At 38.3% G+C, this 16935-nt stretch overlaps 1 protein-coding gene across 1 annotated transcript in view; it reads right to left on the reverse strand.

The window, feature by feature from the left end:
- Nucleotides 1-540: 540 nt before the first annotated feature.
- Nucleotides 541-16935, reverse strand: part of LOC126370890 (uncharacterized) — a 66983-nt gene continuing 50588 nt past the window's right edge. Inside the window, exons 2-4 of the mRNA XM_050016004.1 lie at nt 14824-14942; nt 3609-3702; nt 541-702 (exon numbers count right to left, since the gene is read on the reverse strand). Coding sequence (XP_049871961.1) covers nt 541-702; nt 3609-3702; nt 14824-14942 — 375 coding nt within the window. The remainder of the gene's footprint in view (nt 703-3608; nt 3703-14823; nt 14943-16935) is intronic.

Consider the following 16935-nt stretch of genomic DNA (forward strand, 5'->3'; position numbering starts at 1 on the left):
TCAATAAAACGGTATAATTATATCGTCAGAATCGATAAAATTATCGTGACACAATTTTATCACGCTGCGCATGTCAGCTCTACTGGCGACGCTCGTTTGACAGGGAATTAAATACTGTCGGAGCAAGCTACGGCAATAGCAAAAGATCGCGAGGAGTGGAAATCTGCTATTCGAGCCGTATATCCCAACAGGGGATAAAAGGATTAGAATAAGAGAGCTCACTCGAGCTGTGATCGCGTGCTATCTTTGTTCGTTATTGTTTTTTACACTGTTGCGGTTTTCTTTCCACTGGTTGCCTGGAAGAAACTGCTGCTTAACAATAAGGTCGCCAGATTGTACTGCATCTTTCGTCCATGCGCGTAAAACTTGTTTTGTATATTGTGTGCAATAAAGTATATTTGTATTTGTTTTCAAATAAAATTACTAGGTAAGCGGACCCTGTGAAAAACGGGATAATGCTAGGGTGATGATGTTTTCAAATGCAATTACTAGGAACACTACATCATTGTTATAAAATGTTTCGCGTTTACATGGTAACGTCTAGGAGTTCTTGAGATGATGTGCGTCGTGGTCGCACCGGCGGAGTACTGCGAAGTGCGTCATCTGGAAGGTGTTGGTGGACTTGCAGCCGCGCTCCAGGGTCCCCGTCATCGTGTACCCCATGTTGAAGTCCGCCTGTGTCACGTTCGTCGTCAGGTATAGCTGGGAACAACATATAAAACGTACGTTACTATGTGGTTTCAGGTTTACGCGGTTATTTATAAAGAAAAAAGAAGTAAATAAAGTCTTATAAAGTTCGGTGAGTACTTAGATCCTTACGACGGATGTACCTCTGTCTACCCCATTGGGATATAGCCATGACACGTTGGACGTCCAAATAGGAGATGTCCTTAGAAAAGGTTTAATACGATCTACTCTGAACCGGCGTGCGTGTATGAAGCGATTGATGTATGTGGAGGAAGCAAGAGAAGTGTGTCAGGATCGAAGCATTGGAATTCTATAGTCTCTAGCTCTCTGCTTACCCCGGTGGGAAATAGACGTGAGTTTATGTATGTATGTATGTACCACAGTCTCACACCTGCATTGTGATTCTCTAGGACACTGTCATCATCATCAATTTAAGAGCCACGCTTTTGTCGGTGCAGCATTTTCCCATGCTACTTTTTAGGGAAAAATAGGGCAGTGGTTTCCCTCTTGTCTTCCGCCCCAAGACACTGTCATCAGGCATCATTTAAGGAATCGACACCAAGCACTCTCAGCGCCATGAGCTGAAACTAAAAGGTGAGGTAGTTTTCTTTGATGACATAGACAAGCTTTTATTGCTGAGGCTGAGCGTTAGTCGAGGAGCGGACGGTGATAAAGTTGCTTTTAGAGGAGTACTTATATCAAAATGCTGTACCGATCAATACAAAACTAACGCATCTTTCTATTGTGTGTTTTTTTTTGTTAAATCAAAATGGATCGTGTACTAGGTTCAAGATAAATTATGAAATTCTGATCACTAAGTAAAGACAGATGTAAAACTAACGAAAAACATTTTCTCTTTTCTATTTAACTTATTTATGAATTTTAATCAAGAAAAACATAACAATAAGTCCGACATTTTATCACATTTTTCTAAGACATCACCGCGTGCTTTTTCATACAAATTCCGTAGTAATTTTGTGTTTTGACGTTTAGTAAAAAGTAACTGATTTAACTAGTTGGAAACTAGCAATTTGTATATTTTTACACAATAGAGCAGCGTGGTGGAACTCTATTCTCCGGTTGATTGAGGGAGGTCAATGTACGCCCAAAAGTTGGATATATACTTTTTGTCTTTAACTAGTTTTCCTATGAGGCAGATAAGCCAATATGTTACTAGCCTATCAATAAGATCAATTAGGCTAATAAAATAATCATCATCAGCCGTACGACGCCCACTGCTGGGCATAGACCTCCCCCAAGGATCTCCACGACGATCGGTCCTGCGCTGCCCGCATCCAGCGGCTTCCCGCGACCTTCACCAGATCGTCGAAAATAATGACTGATCTTTAAATCAGCCTATCTGCACTATAATCTTGCTGCTCCCATAGCTGTCTTAGTTGATTCCGAACAGTGTCCGTGTTCTATTTGTTTTTATTTATCAGTATCAGTTTTCAGTGTCCGCGTTTTCATACTTAAGGGACATAAAGTATGAAATGTACTTAACTAGAAAAAAACTTGTGATACTTGTCTACTTCACCGTGTAAGAGGAACAAGTTTTGCAATCTCCATTAATGTAGTCCCCAAAGTAGTTTGTAAAACAATTAATAAATAATGAAGGTAAATTAGAAATGCATTCTCAACAGGAATAATTTTGTACCAAAATTATTATAATGAGGAAGTGAAGGTGAAATTAAAGACTTATGAATAATTAACACAGAAATAGGTCAGTTAATTACGTCGGAACAAGCTGCGAGACAGGTTGGAATTCTTGGAAATTGTAAACGCGGTGTGCACGAAACCCCCTTGACCTCCTGCGCTCAATATAGAGCTGAGCAATATAGAGTAGAATAGCGTAGAATACAGTAGCGTAGAGTAGAGTAGTGTAGAGTAGCGTGTACGTATACGGACGGGCGTGGTTATATTGTCTACAATATACACAGATTTCATAAACAGTGGTAGAACACTGGTACAGTTCCTATAGGAATGTCGAAAGTTAGTATATAAATATAGTGGTGGGTCAGTTAAACATCAATGAATGAACTCACACTGTTGTAAACAATTAAAAGGAAACATACTGAAACTAGTGTTGTGCGCATTGGCAGCCCTTCAGACGTTCTTAGTACCTAAGTTTTTATTTTTTTTGGCGTGACTTCTTGTAGGTTTTCCTCAGACGGCATTAACTACTTGGCTAGACAAGTGGGACAACAGGCTTGAAGGTCACCACCTGAGAGGATTATAGAATCTTGACTTTTAATAAGGCAAAGGAGGTTTCACGACTCCACCCACTGGTGGAGCGTAAGCACCTATACTATACATCTCGGCCTACCCCTTCGGGGATATGGGCGTGATGCTATGTTATGACTATAAGTGTTCTTGGATAATTCTACATAGAAAATTTACGAATTTTATTTTCTGTTTTGACTCGATTACTTTAGCCATAGAGGTAGCCAATCAGCTCGCGACACCAAACACTTCAGGACTCCGATACCGACCCCGCCGGCGTGGTCTACGATTTCCCTCAATCAGCGCTTATCGCTATCGACCCACTAGGGTCGATTAATTCTTTCAAATATTTTTCCTCTCAGATGACGCCCTGAGCCGAGGTTCGCGCCCAACTGGGCACCCTCAGACCTGTTGTCTTAAACGTTGTACCGGGTGAGAGCCTTCAGCGCTCCCCATTTGTCCGGCCAAGTAGTTAATGCCATCTGCGGCAAATCTACATAATTTCTGTTATGATTGGCTACACTCTGTTTGTCAACGACCTTCCTCAAATTTCAAATATAACATACGTCCAAAAAGCCAGAAAAAGAAAACTTGATAAGCAAAAAGATTGCGCTGCAGCAAAATTTACGCTGCAGTAGGTACCTACTAGTTTTAATGTAAGTGTGAGTGAGTACAGTATAATGATAATAAGTGTTTACCTTAAAATCAGCATCAGCGCCGAGGTGTTTGAAGGTGCCCACGATGTGCACTGCGTTGCCGCCGCTCACCACCATCTTCGCGTGCGTACTGTGTCTGGACAAAATAAAAAAATAATATGACATTTTTCTTATAATTATCATGTGGGTGGGGTGCGCTCGTGAAGAATTTCCATTGTGCGATGATATGGGGCTCTTTAAAAATGCATTCGGGCCTCTCTTAGGCCGGCGACGCATAGACAGCACTTTTGTTGTTGCAAATATCAACACCCATGAAGTGGCGCATCTGATCGTATACACGTTTGTCTTCTTACACATCCATACGTAAACAACCTAAATACGTCCCACTGCTGGGCCAGGCCTCCCCTCAATGTAAAATTCTCAATCTGTCTTCTTATACTTAATTAAAAACAAAATCCCCATTACCTTTTATTATAGCAAATCGAATTATAGAAACAGAACTATTGAGAAAGTCTATGTTATCGGCAGCTAGTGTTCAAAATTACATACCTATAAACAAATCTATCTAAACTGCAGGGTAAGTACCTATCGGTAAAGTTTGATTGGTTCGTACTGTCCATGTATGGTCTGATAAAATATAGAAACTTGAGTAAACTCGACAAGTTCATACAACTCAATATTATCGGATGAAGGCAATATCGCGGAGATACTCAACGGCTTAAAAACTTTATACTCATACGGATGCATTCTAAAAACAACTCCTTTTTAAGTAGTTTCAGTTACGTATACATTCAAGTGTAGAATAAGAGTAAACATAACATAACGTGAACTGCCTAGAGGCATATATTATACCTAATATACCTATCCACATCCCACAGCTAAGCACAGGCCAAATACATTATTGAAACTTGTATTTACTTAGATTACTTACATTTTATCCTACTTAAACCCAAATTATTGCTTGAATTACCTACTGAATAAGGCCGTATATTTATATTGAAGTGTATATTATATATTTTTTTATATATCTCTTCTGGAAATGATACTTTCAGAAATTTTCATTGTTTTAGGTATTTCTTTTTGTCATCATCATCATCAACAGCCCATTAACGTCCCCACTGCTGGGGCACGGGCCTTCCCTATGGATGGATAGGGAGATCGGGCCTTAAACCATCACGCGGGCCCAGTGCGGATTGATGGTTATTAACGACTGTTAATGCAGCCGGGACCAACGGCTTAACGTGCCTTCCGAAGCACGGAGGAGCTCGAGATGAAAACTTTTTTTTTTGTGGTCACCCATCCTATCACCGGCCTTTGCGAAAGTTGCTTTACTTCAACAATCGCAGACCGAGCGCGCTAACCGCTGCGCCACCGAGCTCCTCATCATTACGAAAAACATCGTAATAAGTTATCATGAACGCTGCAGTTTGAAACCCTGGTAAAGCTATGAAAACTGATTTCGCGAAGTTATGCGGCGCAAACCGGCGGTCAGTGAAAATAAAGTGAGTTGCAGAGTTGCTCTAGCCCGCGGCAAATTGTTTGTAAAGCCACAAGAACTCTATACCTGGGTACATCACCATTACCGGATACCCAGACATGGAAAAATTGCGACAAAAACGCACTTTAGAGACGTGACAGCTACCGCTGCTAATGGGCTGCCTAGCTGTCTTCTTATTTCAAAATTGTTAGGTATTTTAAATTACAAAATTAAAAAGCATAAATTAATATTATAAATATATTCAAAATATACATGGAAAAATGCAGAAAATATTTTATTGTAGACTTGAAAATGTATTTGGAATGCGTGTATCTTTGTCTCATTTTAATTAATGTAAAAATATTTTCTTTTTTGTAATTCCTTAATAACATTTACAAACTTTATTCACATGTCTACTGGACACTCGTACGAGTAATACACTCACCTCGTTAATTACATTGTCGAAATTAAAGTAAATATTTATTCTCCAAAACGAGGGAAAACATTTTAAACAATTTATTTTAGAACTCATTCGATGTTTCCCAACAGAAATAAAATGTCACAGCCATTGCGGGGAGACGAACTCATCCCGTTTTTTTCTTCAATGCGCATGTTCTCAGGCTACATTGAGAGTCCAGACACGTATACCAGTTTGTAGGGCGCGAGCCTCTTGCCCTAACTGCCGGCGGAATGGCCCCACTCCGTTATAGCCCAAACATTCACGTCCTGCCCCCTACTACTTCGCGAACAAATTAAAAACCTTTATGCGTACTTTTACACTACATAGTAGAACATAATCGTTGTGTTTAAACGGTCGAACGGTCTTCGATGGGTAAATAAACGCGGCCTGAAAAGGTTGGTTACCCGGGGAATTGGTATTTTGTGGAACTATTCAAGTTGTATTTTTTTTCTCCTGTTTATTATTATTAGTGTTTTAATAATGTGTTGATTTTTCAGAGAAAATGTATTTTATGTGTACTTTTAGTAACTATAAAGGAAACCTATAATGCTATTTACAGTGTAGTGCGCTTTATGTACTCTTAAAGCAGCTTCATTAGCATTATACAATAAGTCCTTAGTTTAATTAAATAGAGCCTTATTATTGTACCAAAATTATCTATTCTCACATAAATATTCTTCCCGAACCAAAGTACGTAGATTTTAGACATTCCAGTAACTAAAACAAGTAACTATCGCAGATAAAGAAAATGGAGTGAGTCGCAGTAGAGTTGTGCAACTTCAATAGGTACTACTAAAACACATATATACATATACATAAGCTAACGCCCGTTATTTCTAATCGGGTGGACAGAGACACAAGTAAGGAATTAGAAGACAACTTGCAGTTACTGGGGTTCAAAAGGCCACATCGAAGCAATTCATCGAAGCAAAATTACTATTTGACATTTGCCCATATAAAAATAAGTGCGCAAGTCAACAAATGCCAAATAGCAATATTGCTTTTTAGATAAATTGCTTCAATGTGGCCTATTGGCCCCCCCAGCCCATATGATTATATTAGAAAGAACCTAAAGAACAAGGCTTTTGATAAGCAGCAGCTATTCTATTATACGCCTAGTAAAAATAGAAATAAGAGCTAGAAAGAGATCTCCCGGTGTTATCATGAAATACGAGACATTTAGGCAAAATAGTGGGGCGGGAGGCAATAATCGTTAACGTAACGGCCGCCGTTTAGCCGCGTCCAGGATTCGACGTTTTTCCAAGCGGAATCCTTTTTAATACCTTCGTTTTACAGGAGAAACTTTAATACTGCGAGTTTAGGAGACTTCAGTACCAGCTGGACTTCTGGTACAATGTTACATTTTGTAACTTTCTATTCGATTAGAATGTAATCGAAGTTTTTTTATGTAACGATTTTTTACAAGCTATTATTATCTAATCTTAAGCATTTGCGAAACCTAAACTGCATTATTTTATAATTATCACGGGTAAGATCCAACTTATACAACTTTTATTGCCATATATGTACCACATTTTTTGCAATAAACGAATTTGAATTTGAATTTATCGTCGGTTACTACTTACTGATATAGGTATGTAAGTTTTCTTTTTTAATCTATTATTTTATAGAGGGTTTTTTTTTCTATACAGAATATGCCACCCTCATAGTTTTTACAATATTATAGATTTAACCTTTGTTTTTCCGCTATGTTAAATAACTTATAAAGTGCCTTAGCGTTGTCCGAAGTAGGGGAGGCCAAGACACTATAACATATACCAAGCTCGCAGTTGTAATTGGTTGACATAAAAAAAATTATCTCAGCTTCATTCTGAGTACGTAAGTACGTATTAGTTACATGAGCCATGTCAGAGGCTTTTGGCGGATCAATAATAACGCTGACACCAGGGTTGATGAGGTTGATTATCTACCTCACAACCCAGACTATAGAAGAGAAGCTGATAACATTGTTGTTTTCTGACGACGTGTATTTTTACACACAAGTAGTAAGTCACAACTTTAAAATAGATATGAAGTCGACGACTATCACGTACAAGGTAGGAAATACATAAGGCTCGTAAATAAAGTATTCTGGGTCGTGCATTAGAGGTGTTGGAGTAATAAATAGCCTTCATTCGTGTTAAGCTGGGCGCCATCTTTATTTCCCGCACGTCTGAGATCGCAGATAGCGGCGCCATCTAGTTCTTCCGGGCTTGGAGATTACGAGAAAAATGCACTTGTTCCTTTTTTTTTAGATCCGGTGTGATACCCCCGAATTATTCAGACATGTGAATAAAGCACAACATACAACATGAAAATATAATAAAAAATATAGAATATAATTTTGCTACTATGTTACATTGTCCATAGCAGTTCGATACAGTTTTTTTTTTAAAGATTTAAACGTATTTTCACGTCTTATTCTCAGATAGACCGCAACAGCAGAAAACAATTTATGTATTTTAGTAAATGCTTATCATTTAATCCTTTTTTTAAGGGATTAAAATCACTTTGTGACACTGCAGAACGCAATATTAGTATTTTAGTAAGTAAGTCTTCCTATAAATGGAATATCATTTAGTCCGATTTTTTGGGTGCTCAGATTTGTATTTGAGTTTGCGTTTATAAACTCAAGTTGGATGCGTGTTCACACACAGTGGATTTACTCAGCTCGTGGTAACCATTTCGGGCGTTTCTAACGTTTTGAGAGCTTACATTCGACCATAGACAGGGCCGGAGTTCCTAACTCGGCGTGAGGGGTTTAGCGGTGTTATTTTTATTGTTTTGTTAATTTTTCGTTATATTCAATAATAATAATAATAAAAAACTAGTTTTGAAAGGGGGGGGGGGAGCATTCTAGGTATAGTGGTACTATACGGATCGAACAATTCATACAATTCAAAATATATTAGATGAATAGCGACAAACTATCGTCTATAAAGGATTTTTTCGTCTTCATAGCAACTTTCTCACAGAGAAAAATAACTCAAAAATAATTCTGACTCGGACGCTATTTGAACCCTCAGTTCTTGTCAAGCCGGGACGAGCGTGTCAACCATTACACCACCGGGTTCTCCTCCTGTCGATGCGAAATTAATTGCATGGTTGACAAGAGCTGCGGAATCAAGTCCCGTCTGAGTCAGATTTTTTTATCGATTCAATTTTCTCTTTATCACGTATAAATACTTGTATAAGTAACAACACGAAAGATGGTTTAGCAAATTTATATAAGGACAAAATCACAAGCTACCAGAAGAAATATTGCAGCTACTCTTGCTGTTCTAAGATGGGTACAATGAATCAAAGGATCTTTTTTTTTTTTTTTTTTTTTTTTTTTGACGTGACTTATTGTAGATTTGCCGCAGATGGCATTAACTACTTGGCCGGACAAATGGGGAGCGCTGAAGGCTCTCACCCGGTACAACGTTTAAGACAACAGGCCTGAGGGTGCCCAGTTGGGCGCGAACCTCGGCTCAGGGCGTCGTCTGAGAGGAAAATATTTGAAAGAATTAATCGACCCTAGTGGGTCGATAGCGATAAGCGCTGAATGAGGGAAATCGTCGACCACGCCGGCGGGGTCGATATCGGGGACCTGAAGTGTTTGGTGTCGCGAGCTGATTGGCTGCCTCTATGGCTAGAGTAATCGGGTCGTCGGGATCGTATATTACGTCCTTCGGACGCCGATACTTTTCAGTACCGTCCCTAAGCGGAATGTACTCGGAAGCCGCAACTACCAGGGGATAATCAAAGGATCCCAACCTATCGCTCATGCTGTTAGTCCATAATGTTGGGGAGAGCATACTTTCTAAGTCAGTTTTCATGACTTTCCCGAGATAATATGCCTTAAGGAAGAATATAGTTTGTACTATAGGTGTAGTACCTTACAACGGCCCTGGCAGTAATGGCGGCCCAGTGGACAGAGAGGGACTTGTACTCCGTCCATATAACAATACTACCATGCGGTTATAACTCGCGGTTAACATCCATTAACATTGGTTTCTATAGCTTAGAAGTACGACGAATACTGGACACTGTACTAATATTTCTCGTGTTGGCAATACGTGAAATATACAGTGTTAGTGACATCGTAACGAATACTAGGGGGGATGAGTCAGACCACGATTCTGAGTTAATATCAAGTGGAATTTTCCGCTACAAAATTCATGTTTTTTTTAGTTTATTTAAATTATTTTCAATTCTATACTTTTGCGATGGAAAATTCCACTTGATATTAACTCAGAATAAAGAGATGAATCATCCCTCAAAGTTTTCGTTACGATATCATTAACACCCTGTATTTCGTTCATGTTGAATTGCCACAAGGACTATAAATCTAATATTATTTTGTACAAAGTTTACTTTAATAAAGTAGACAGTCTCTAAGAAATAACTTCAACCCCTAGATAAAGAAAAATATTTTATGAGGTTGAAATGAAATGAAATTCTTTTTTCTTGTCGCGAATAACAGGTAATCAAGCTGGTAGCAGCTAGTGCTGGTAATAAATATAAATAAATAATGTACAAACAAGAGACTTCAGCTAAATATAATTTTATAGAAATAAGATCGTTTGTTTGTTTTGTGTGTAATGAACTTGTTTTTATGTCTTTGTTTTATGTACCAGTTTATTGTACAAATATACTTCATTACTTACATCAATTGAAAAATTACAAAAGTAAATGAGGCTTTTCTACGAATATCTCGTAAATATTAAACGTTCATCCTTTCAACATTCATACCTTTTTGGTTCTAATTATAGATTTGCTACATATGTCATTAACTATTTGGTCGGACAAATGGAAGGCACTGAGGGTTTCCACCCATTACAATAATGTAACAACGTATGTACCCTATCCATATTATATTCTCTCTCCTTTTCTTAATAAACAGGACAGCGATCTTTTTTATTAAGTATTCATCTTATAAGCGAGTGTTTATCGACGAATACTGTAGACGAATTTTTAAATGATAAATTTTAATTTCGCGGACACACTTCCTCTCTTCCCTTCAACGTTGCTGTGCCCACTAGGGTCCATGTAACACCCCATTGTACTACATGGAATGCAATAAATAATTGAGTATGAGTAATATCGCCGTCGTCTTAAGCCTCGTCACACCCCGGACACTTCATTCTAAACACCTCGTTTTACACAGATCCTAAATATTGACGGTATCGTACACGCGCATCTACGTATTTCTGTAACGTCTGACGCCCATACGATTGAAGACTAAAGTAAGACCGAGGGGGTGAGTTAAATAAACCTAAGCTCGGCCGCTGGTGGGGAGCGGTAGCCGTTCTTTAGGTAGTAGTATTATTCCTTATTCTATGGCCACGTGTTAAATATTAAGACGGCACTATCTCGGGTCCTTCCGGCCGTTACTCACAAAGTCACCTGAGCAGCGGTTAATTGCCCCGTTGCGTCCGCCATGATGAACCGTTTCCGCTACAACGCTCATTTCGTGGCCCGCCACCGGCGAAAACCAAATTATGCATGGCTTTTCTAGGCGAAATTAGCGGTAATTTATTTTCCTCCTAGATAGCTTTTTTATGGTTGTTTAAATAAATTGTGAGGAAAGGTAACATTTTTCAGTCACTTTCAGCGCTTCAAGTTAGATGGCGTTAACCATATTTTTTTTTATTTTTTATTTATTAATTATCATAATCTAAGCTCACGACTATATGCCAGTTGGGTTAGTCAGAGGTACATCCATTGCAAGATGAACTAAATATGTACGCACACCTGACCGAAGTTTCTGTTAGACCAACATGATAGGTGGTAAGCCGTATCGCCGTGTATAATAATGTTTGTGCCAACTGTGTCAGTGAAAATGCATTTAAGAGGAAGTAATAACTAATTAGTGCAAGTCCGATGACAGGATTTGAACCGGCGCTCCCCGATTGAGAAGCAAGCTGGTGTACCACAGGACCTTAGTGACTATTTTTTTTTATTTATTCCAAAAAAGGTACAATTTTTCTTAAAAAAATAATTTCGGCTGTCTATTTAAATTGAGAAATTAAGTGACTAACCTTTGGTCACGTGGAAGAAGGGGAGAATTTTTTGATAGATTGATTGTGCTTCTCTTGTCACTTTTGTAATTGTTTTTAGTGTTGTTTATATGTTTAATAAAGATGGAAGAATCTGATTCTAACTTCTCCATTTACCTCGAAAGAGATAGAAAGACAAAGTTTGCAAATAAATATAAGTAGGTACTTAACTATAAACCTGGGGATTAATCCACTTTAGAACGGACTTCATGTAAACTTACATTGTATGTTTCTCAGCAAAAATTGTAAACAGGTGAACATTGTTAGATTTGGAGCTATATTTATGAAACAAGTTTTTATTAATTTAGTCTACATGTTTAAAGCAATGTTTCGATTTAACATTTCTTTTTCAAGAACGTAAATAAAGGATATGCCGATGTTATGGTAAAAAAATTGTAAGAGCCTTTTTAAAAAATACGTAGTAGTAAGTATATAAATATGATTTTTGTTTAAAAATTGCGCAATATACGAGCTAGTTTCATTGCAATAAGGGTAAAAATGTGGTTTAAATTTTTACCCGGAATGAAACGAATTAAAATAAATTGAGGTTTTGTTTCAGAAAATGTCATATAAGTAAATGTAATTTTTCATAGAGGCTCTTACCAGGTTATTACTATAAGCATAGAATAAGGAATAATACTACGTCTATAAGGTGAAGATGAGTTGATTCGTATAATTTTGACCGTGTAGTTATCTTCGAATTATTTTCGTCAGTTTATCCCGCATCTTTTGTCCGGCCAAGTAGTTTATCTCATTTGCGGAATCTACAATAAGTCACGTTAAAAAAAAACCCGGATCTCCTCCCAACATTCGACCCAACAAATCCACTTTCAACCCAACAAATTGACCAGTGATATTGTAATTAAGTTTGACGTATAAAGGACCTTCCGACATGGAAGTGCTGGGCTCTGATTGGCTGAACACCGGTGCATTCTCATCGCTACACTAATCCCCTTATTCAATTACTGTGTTATTGTCCAACATCCAATTAGTATAGAATCGGTTAATCTAGTTTATAATAGGTGTATTGTGTTATGTACAGTCATGAGCAATATATCACGACCCACTTTAGAACCCTGTCGCACTATCATATTTGACATTTAATGAGACTTTCGGTTTAATTTGTCAAAAAATTTAATGTGACATGGTTTCAAAGTGTATACATATTAGTACTCGTGACCGTAACTTACGATGAGCCATGAAATACCTAGGTATAATAAAAAAATATCATTATCATTGTAATCTTATAATAAGGAATAAGAGCTCTCAGTGCTTCCCATTTGGCCGGTTAAGTAGTGTATGCCGCCTGTAGCAAATGTACTCAAAAGCGAAATAGAAAACTTAAAAAATAAAGTCGATTTTTCATAACGTAGACAGTATTTTTTTACGACTGGTTTACTACTTTTTTAAGAAGGTTATTTTTCTATTTTAAAAAGAAAGTAGTTTATGTTTTAAAAGTCAGTTTCCGTTGAAACAAAAGTAACGGTGCAACATCAAAGCTCTAAGCTTTGAAAACCTACGGTTACGAGTCATCAAAATTTGAACTAGGTAAAGCTCTCTAACGAATGTGTCTGATATTATAAAAGTTTATATGAAACAACTCCTTTGTAAAAGCCAATTCTCATAAACATGCCTTTATTTCCTTTGCACATAAGAGTACATTATTGTTCCGTGCATATTTTTTTGTGACGTAGCGTTGTTGCCAACATGCGGCTTTGGGCACAGCACAAATAAAATACTAGGTATCTAGTAGGACGCTGTCTCGGATGGACGATCGCATTTTGTTTATAACTTGATGGATACTCAAGTGTTACACAAATGTTTCAGTTGTTGAGCGTTGGGATCGCGGTCCGGAGGTCCTGAGTTCGATTCCCGGTGGGGACATATCATAAAAATTACTTTGTGATCCCTAGTTTGGTTAGGACATTGCAGGCTGATTACCTGATTGTCCTAAAGTAAGATGAACCGTGCTTCGGAAGGCACGTTTAGCCGTTGGTCTCGGTTACTACTTACTGATGTAAGTATGTCAGGGGCCTTTAGCGGCTCAATAATAACCCTGACACCAGGGTTGATGAGGTTGGTACTCCACCTCACAACACACACGATAGAAGAAGACTGCAAATGTTAAACTATTGTATCTCTATGGGCGATGGGCTAATGTCCAGAACCCTGTTACAATGCGGTTTCTCATGTACATTTTGGAACGAATATCAGAAGTGACTGTGAATGGATGACTTGTGATTCTGTCCACAATGAGAAACTTTTTAGGGTACGTTCCCCAAAAATAATATAGCTGGGGCTGTCAAGATTTAACGCGGTAATTACCCATTTTCTCATTACGCGGATACTTACATAATTATTACAAAATATAATGTAACTATTTAATGTAAATATTTGGATCACATTATATATATAATTATATTGCTACCTATATTGCTTTTCTTTATTTTGATCAGAATAGTAAAGGGTGAAAAATGTATTTGTGCCTGGGTGTAATGCAATAAAAAGGGTCATCATTTATACCTTAAAACAAAGACAAAAGATGCATGGTGTTATCTATGAAATTAGAAGGTTAAACGAAGGAAAGTCTTTACAACGCCATCTATATTGTTATTGTGGAACTTATCCTGGGAAGTATCTCATTATAGAGCAAGCTGACTTTACGTGTACATAACATACATCGAAGGATGTTCATGGACGTAACCTGAGGAACTGTAATAGGCTGAGAGGTGTTCAACACAGACTTGCCAAGTCTGACCCGCTGACCCACGTCATGGGTCCGGAGGTGTACAACAAACTACCGACACATATCACTGACGCAACGTCATTGCCCTGTTTTAAAACTCGACTCAAACGCTGGCTTCTTGAGCATACGTTCTATAGTTATAACGAATTTATTTCATTTATCTCATAATTTTATTTTAATATTTAAGAATGATTTCTTTATTACTGTATTGTATTCATTTTTTTTTTAATGTGTAATGAATGATACCTGATGAATTATTCTACTAGTAGAATGTAACCTAGATTATATACGACATATGACATGTAATACGAACTATTACGAATAAACCTATATACATTCCACTACTGGACATAAGCCTCCTCCAATCAACCGGAGCAGGTACCGGGGGGATACTTAACGTACTTATGTGTTTATTTATTTAACAGTTTACTGTTCACGCCGCAGAACAAATTACATTTAAGAAAGATTGTTCATTTCTCACAAAAATCTGTTCTAGCAGAGCGGGAAAAAGGTTAAACTATGTTGAGTACCTTCTAGTGCCGGCGACCTCAACGACTTTGCATCGCGACCTCTTCCACCAGCACGGCTGCAGCGTCCAGTAGGAGGAGGACGCACTGCGGGCCCAGCCCTCCTCCGGGAACAACAGCACCTGCAACAAACCATAACCACCGTCATTCCTCAAGTCAAATGAGAAACTTTTTACAAACCGTCAAACACAGTTATGACGTCATCAATAGATGTAATCAAACATCTAACTCTTAATAAAAATTGATTGATTGATGAATGTAGTGGATGCAAGAGAAATGTGTTAGGATTGAAGCAAAAATAATTCCATAGTCTGTGCTTACCATGGTGGGAAATACGAGAGATTATGTAGTCTTGAGCAATATAATGTACCCACTTTAGGACTCTGTCGCACTGTCGGATGAGACGTTCGTTATGTAAAAATTGACGATTCAAAGTGTAACTTTGTTACCTACTCAATAAAGATATTTTTGAATTTGAATTTGAAACTAACACATTTGACATTTAGTGAGACTTACAGTTCAATTTGTCAAAAAAGTTAATGTGACATGGTACTAAAGTGTATACATATTAATGCTCGTGACCGTACCTATGTGAATATGTACTTTACTTAATAAAAAATCGTAAGGAAGTCAAAAGGCGAAATACAATTGCTTTTCGATAATTTTATTAGACTTGCTTCATAACACCAAGTTACTCTTACACGTCCGAATCAACCCCTTGATGCGGAGTACCAAGTTAATTTGCACGGAATATATACCAACGATTTTAATCCACAAAATATATGAAAATTCACCATCATAAATTCTCATTTCCATTAGCGGGTAGAACTTCAACGACCCCTCCGCCCATAACCATACTACGGCCGCACAATTTGCATCGATGTTATCTTAGCAATCGCAGCCAAAATTCACAAGGCAATATTTTACCAACTGCTATCTTCAATCTAACGGAAACTGGAGCGCGCTTCGAAACGTCGAGTATGAATTAACTAAATTAGAAAACTTTACAAGCCTTTCGACGGGCGCCGGTTGAAAAATAGCTTTTTGACTAAAACTAATATTGCAGGCCAGAAACAAAACAGCCGAGTTGTAACGAAGTTGTTTCAGCGAGTTCAGTGCCGCGGGCGGCGCGTTTACGTTCCCGGCCGAGACACTTCCGGCTGCAACGTCATCGATAACGTAAACGCGGGGCTCGAGCGGCGCGGGACTCGCTCGATTGCCTGCTGGCATTCCGATCTCATTTTCTTCCGTCGCCGCTTCTTGAGCAATATTTTTTTTCTCGTAAAGAGTTTTCCTGCCTTCGACAATATTGCGCCAGTTTCAAAGAGGCGGAGTCGTCGGGGACTGAAATCGCTTTCACATTGAGTGAGCACACTAATGATCGAGTTCCGCACACGGCGGCGGTGCGGTGACGGGCTGAGGGCGGAGCACCCGCGCGTAGCACCGTGCGACGCCGGCGGGGGCGCCCACGCCGCCCGGCCCGCGTCCGCTCACTCATCCGCCGACGACCCTTTGACGACTCTAACTACTGTTTAATGGATTTAAAAGCATTGTACTGTTACTCATTTTCATTTAAAATTGATATGGACTTCGGTGCGTTTGGTTCGTTATAATCGATTGCTTTCTGATTCGATAAATTCTATACTCTACATATTTGATTAGGTACAATACACAAACTGGTCGTAAGGCGACTAGACTACATATTATATTGATAGTTATTCTCATCCATTTTTGTTGGCTTTTGTTCAAAATTGTAAAGAAAAGAAACAGCGCTGAAATCGTAACTACAGCATAAATCATTATTGCTCTTGACGTTTTCAGATTCCTCAATGATTTATATTCTGGTGTGCAATAGAGGATTGAGAAAATTTGTGCCAGTGGAATTAAGAGTGATGGGGCTATAAAGGGTTGCATCGTAGTGTAGAAGTTTAAAACTTTTGTTAGTTGTAAAGGGGCAGTATAAAGTGTTTCGGCTTGCTAGTAAACTTGAGCACTTAAAATTTGTGAAGGTTCTAAGTACACTTAGTGAAAATTAATAAGGTCACACATAAGGTGTCCATAATAAAACTTTGTAGTTAATTTGGTGGTTTGATCATCACCATCTTGCGTTTGCCG

Source organism: Pectinophora gossypiella, chromosome 11 (assembly GCF_024362695.1).
Source record: "Pectinophora gossypiella chromosome 11, ilPecGoss1.1, whole genome shotgun sequence".
Classification (NCBI taxonomy): Eukaryota; Metazoa; Arthropoda; class Insecta; order Lepidoptera; family Gelechiidae; genus Pectinophora; species Pectinophora gossypiella.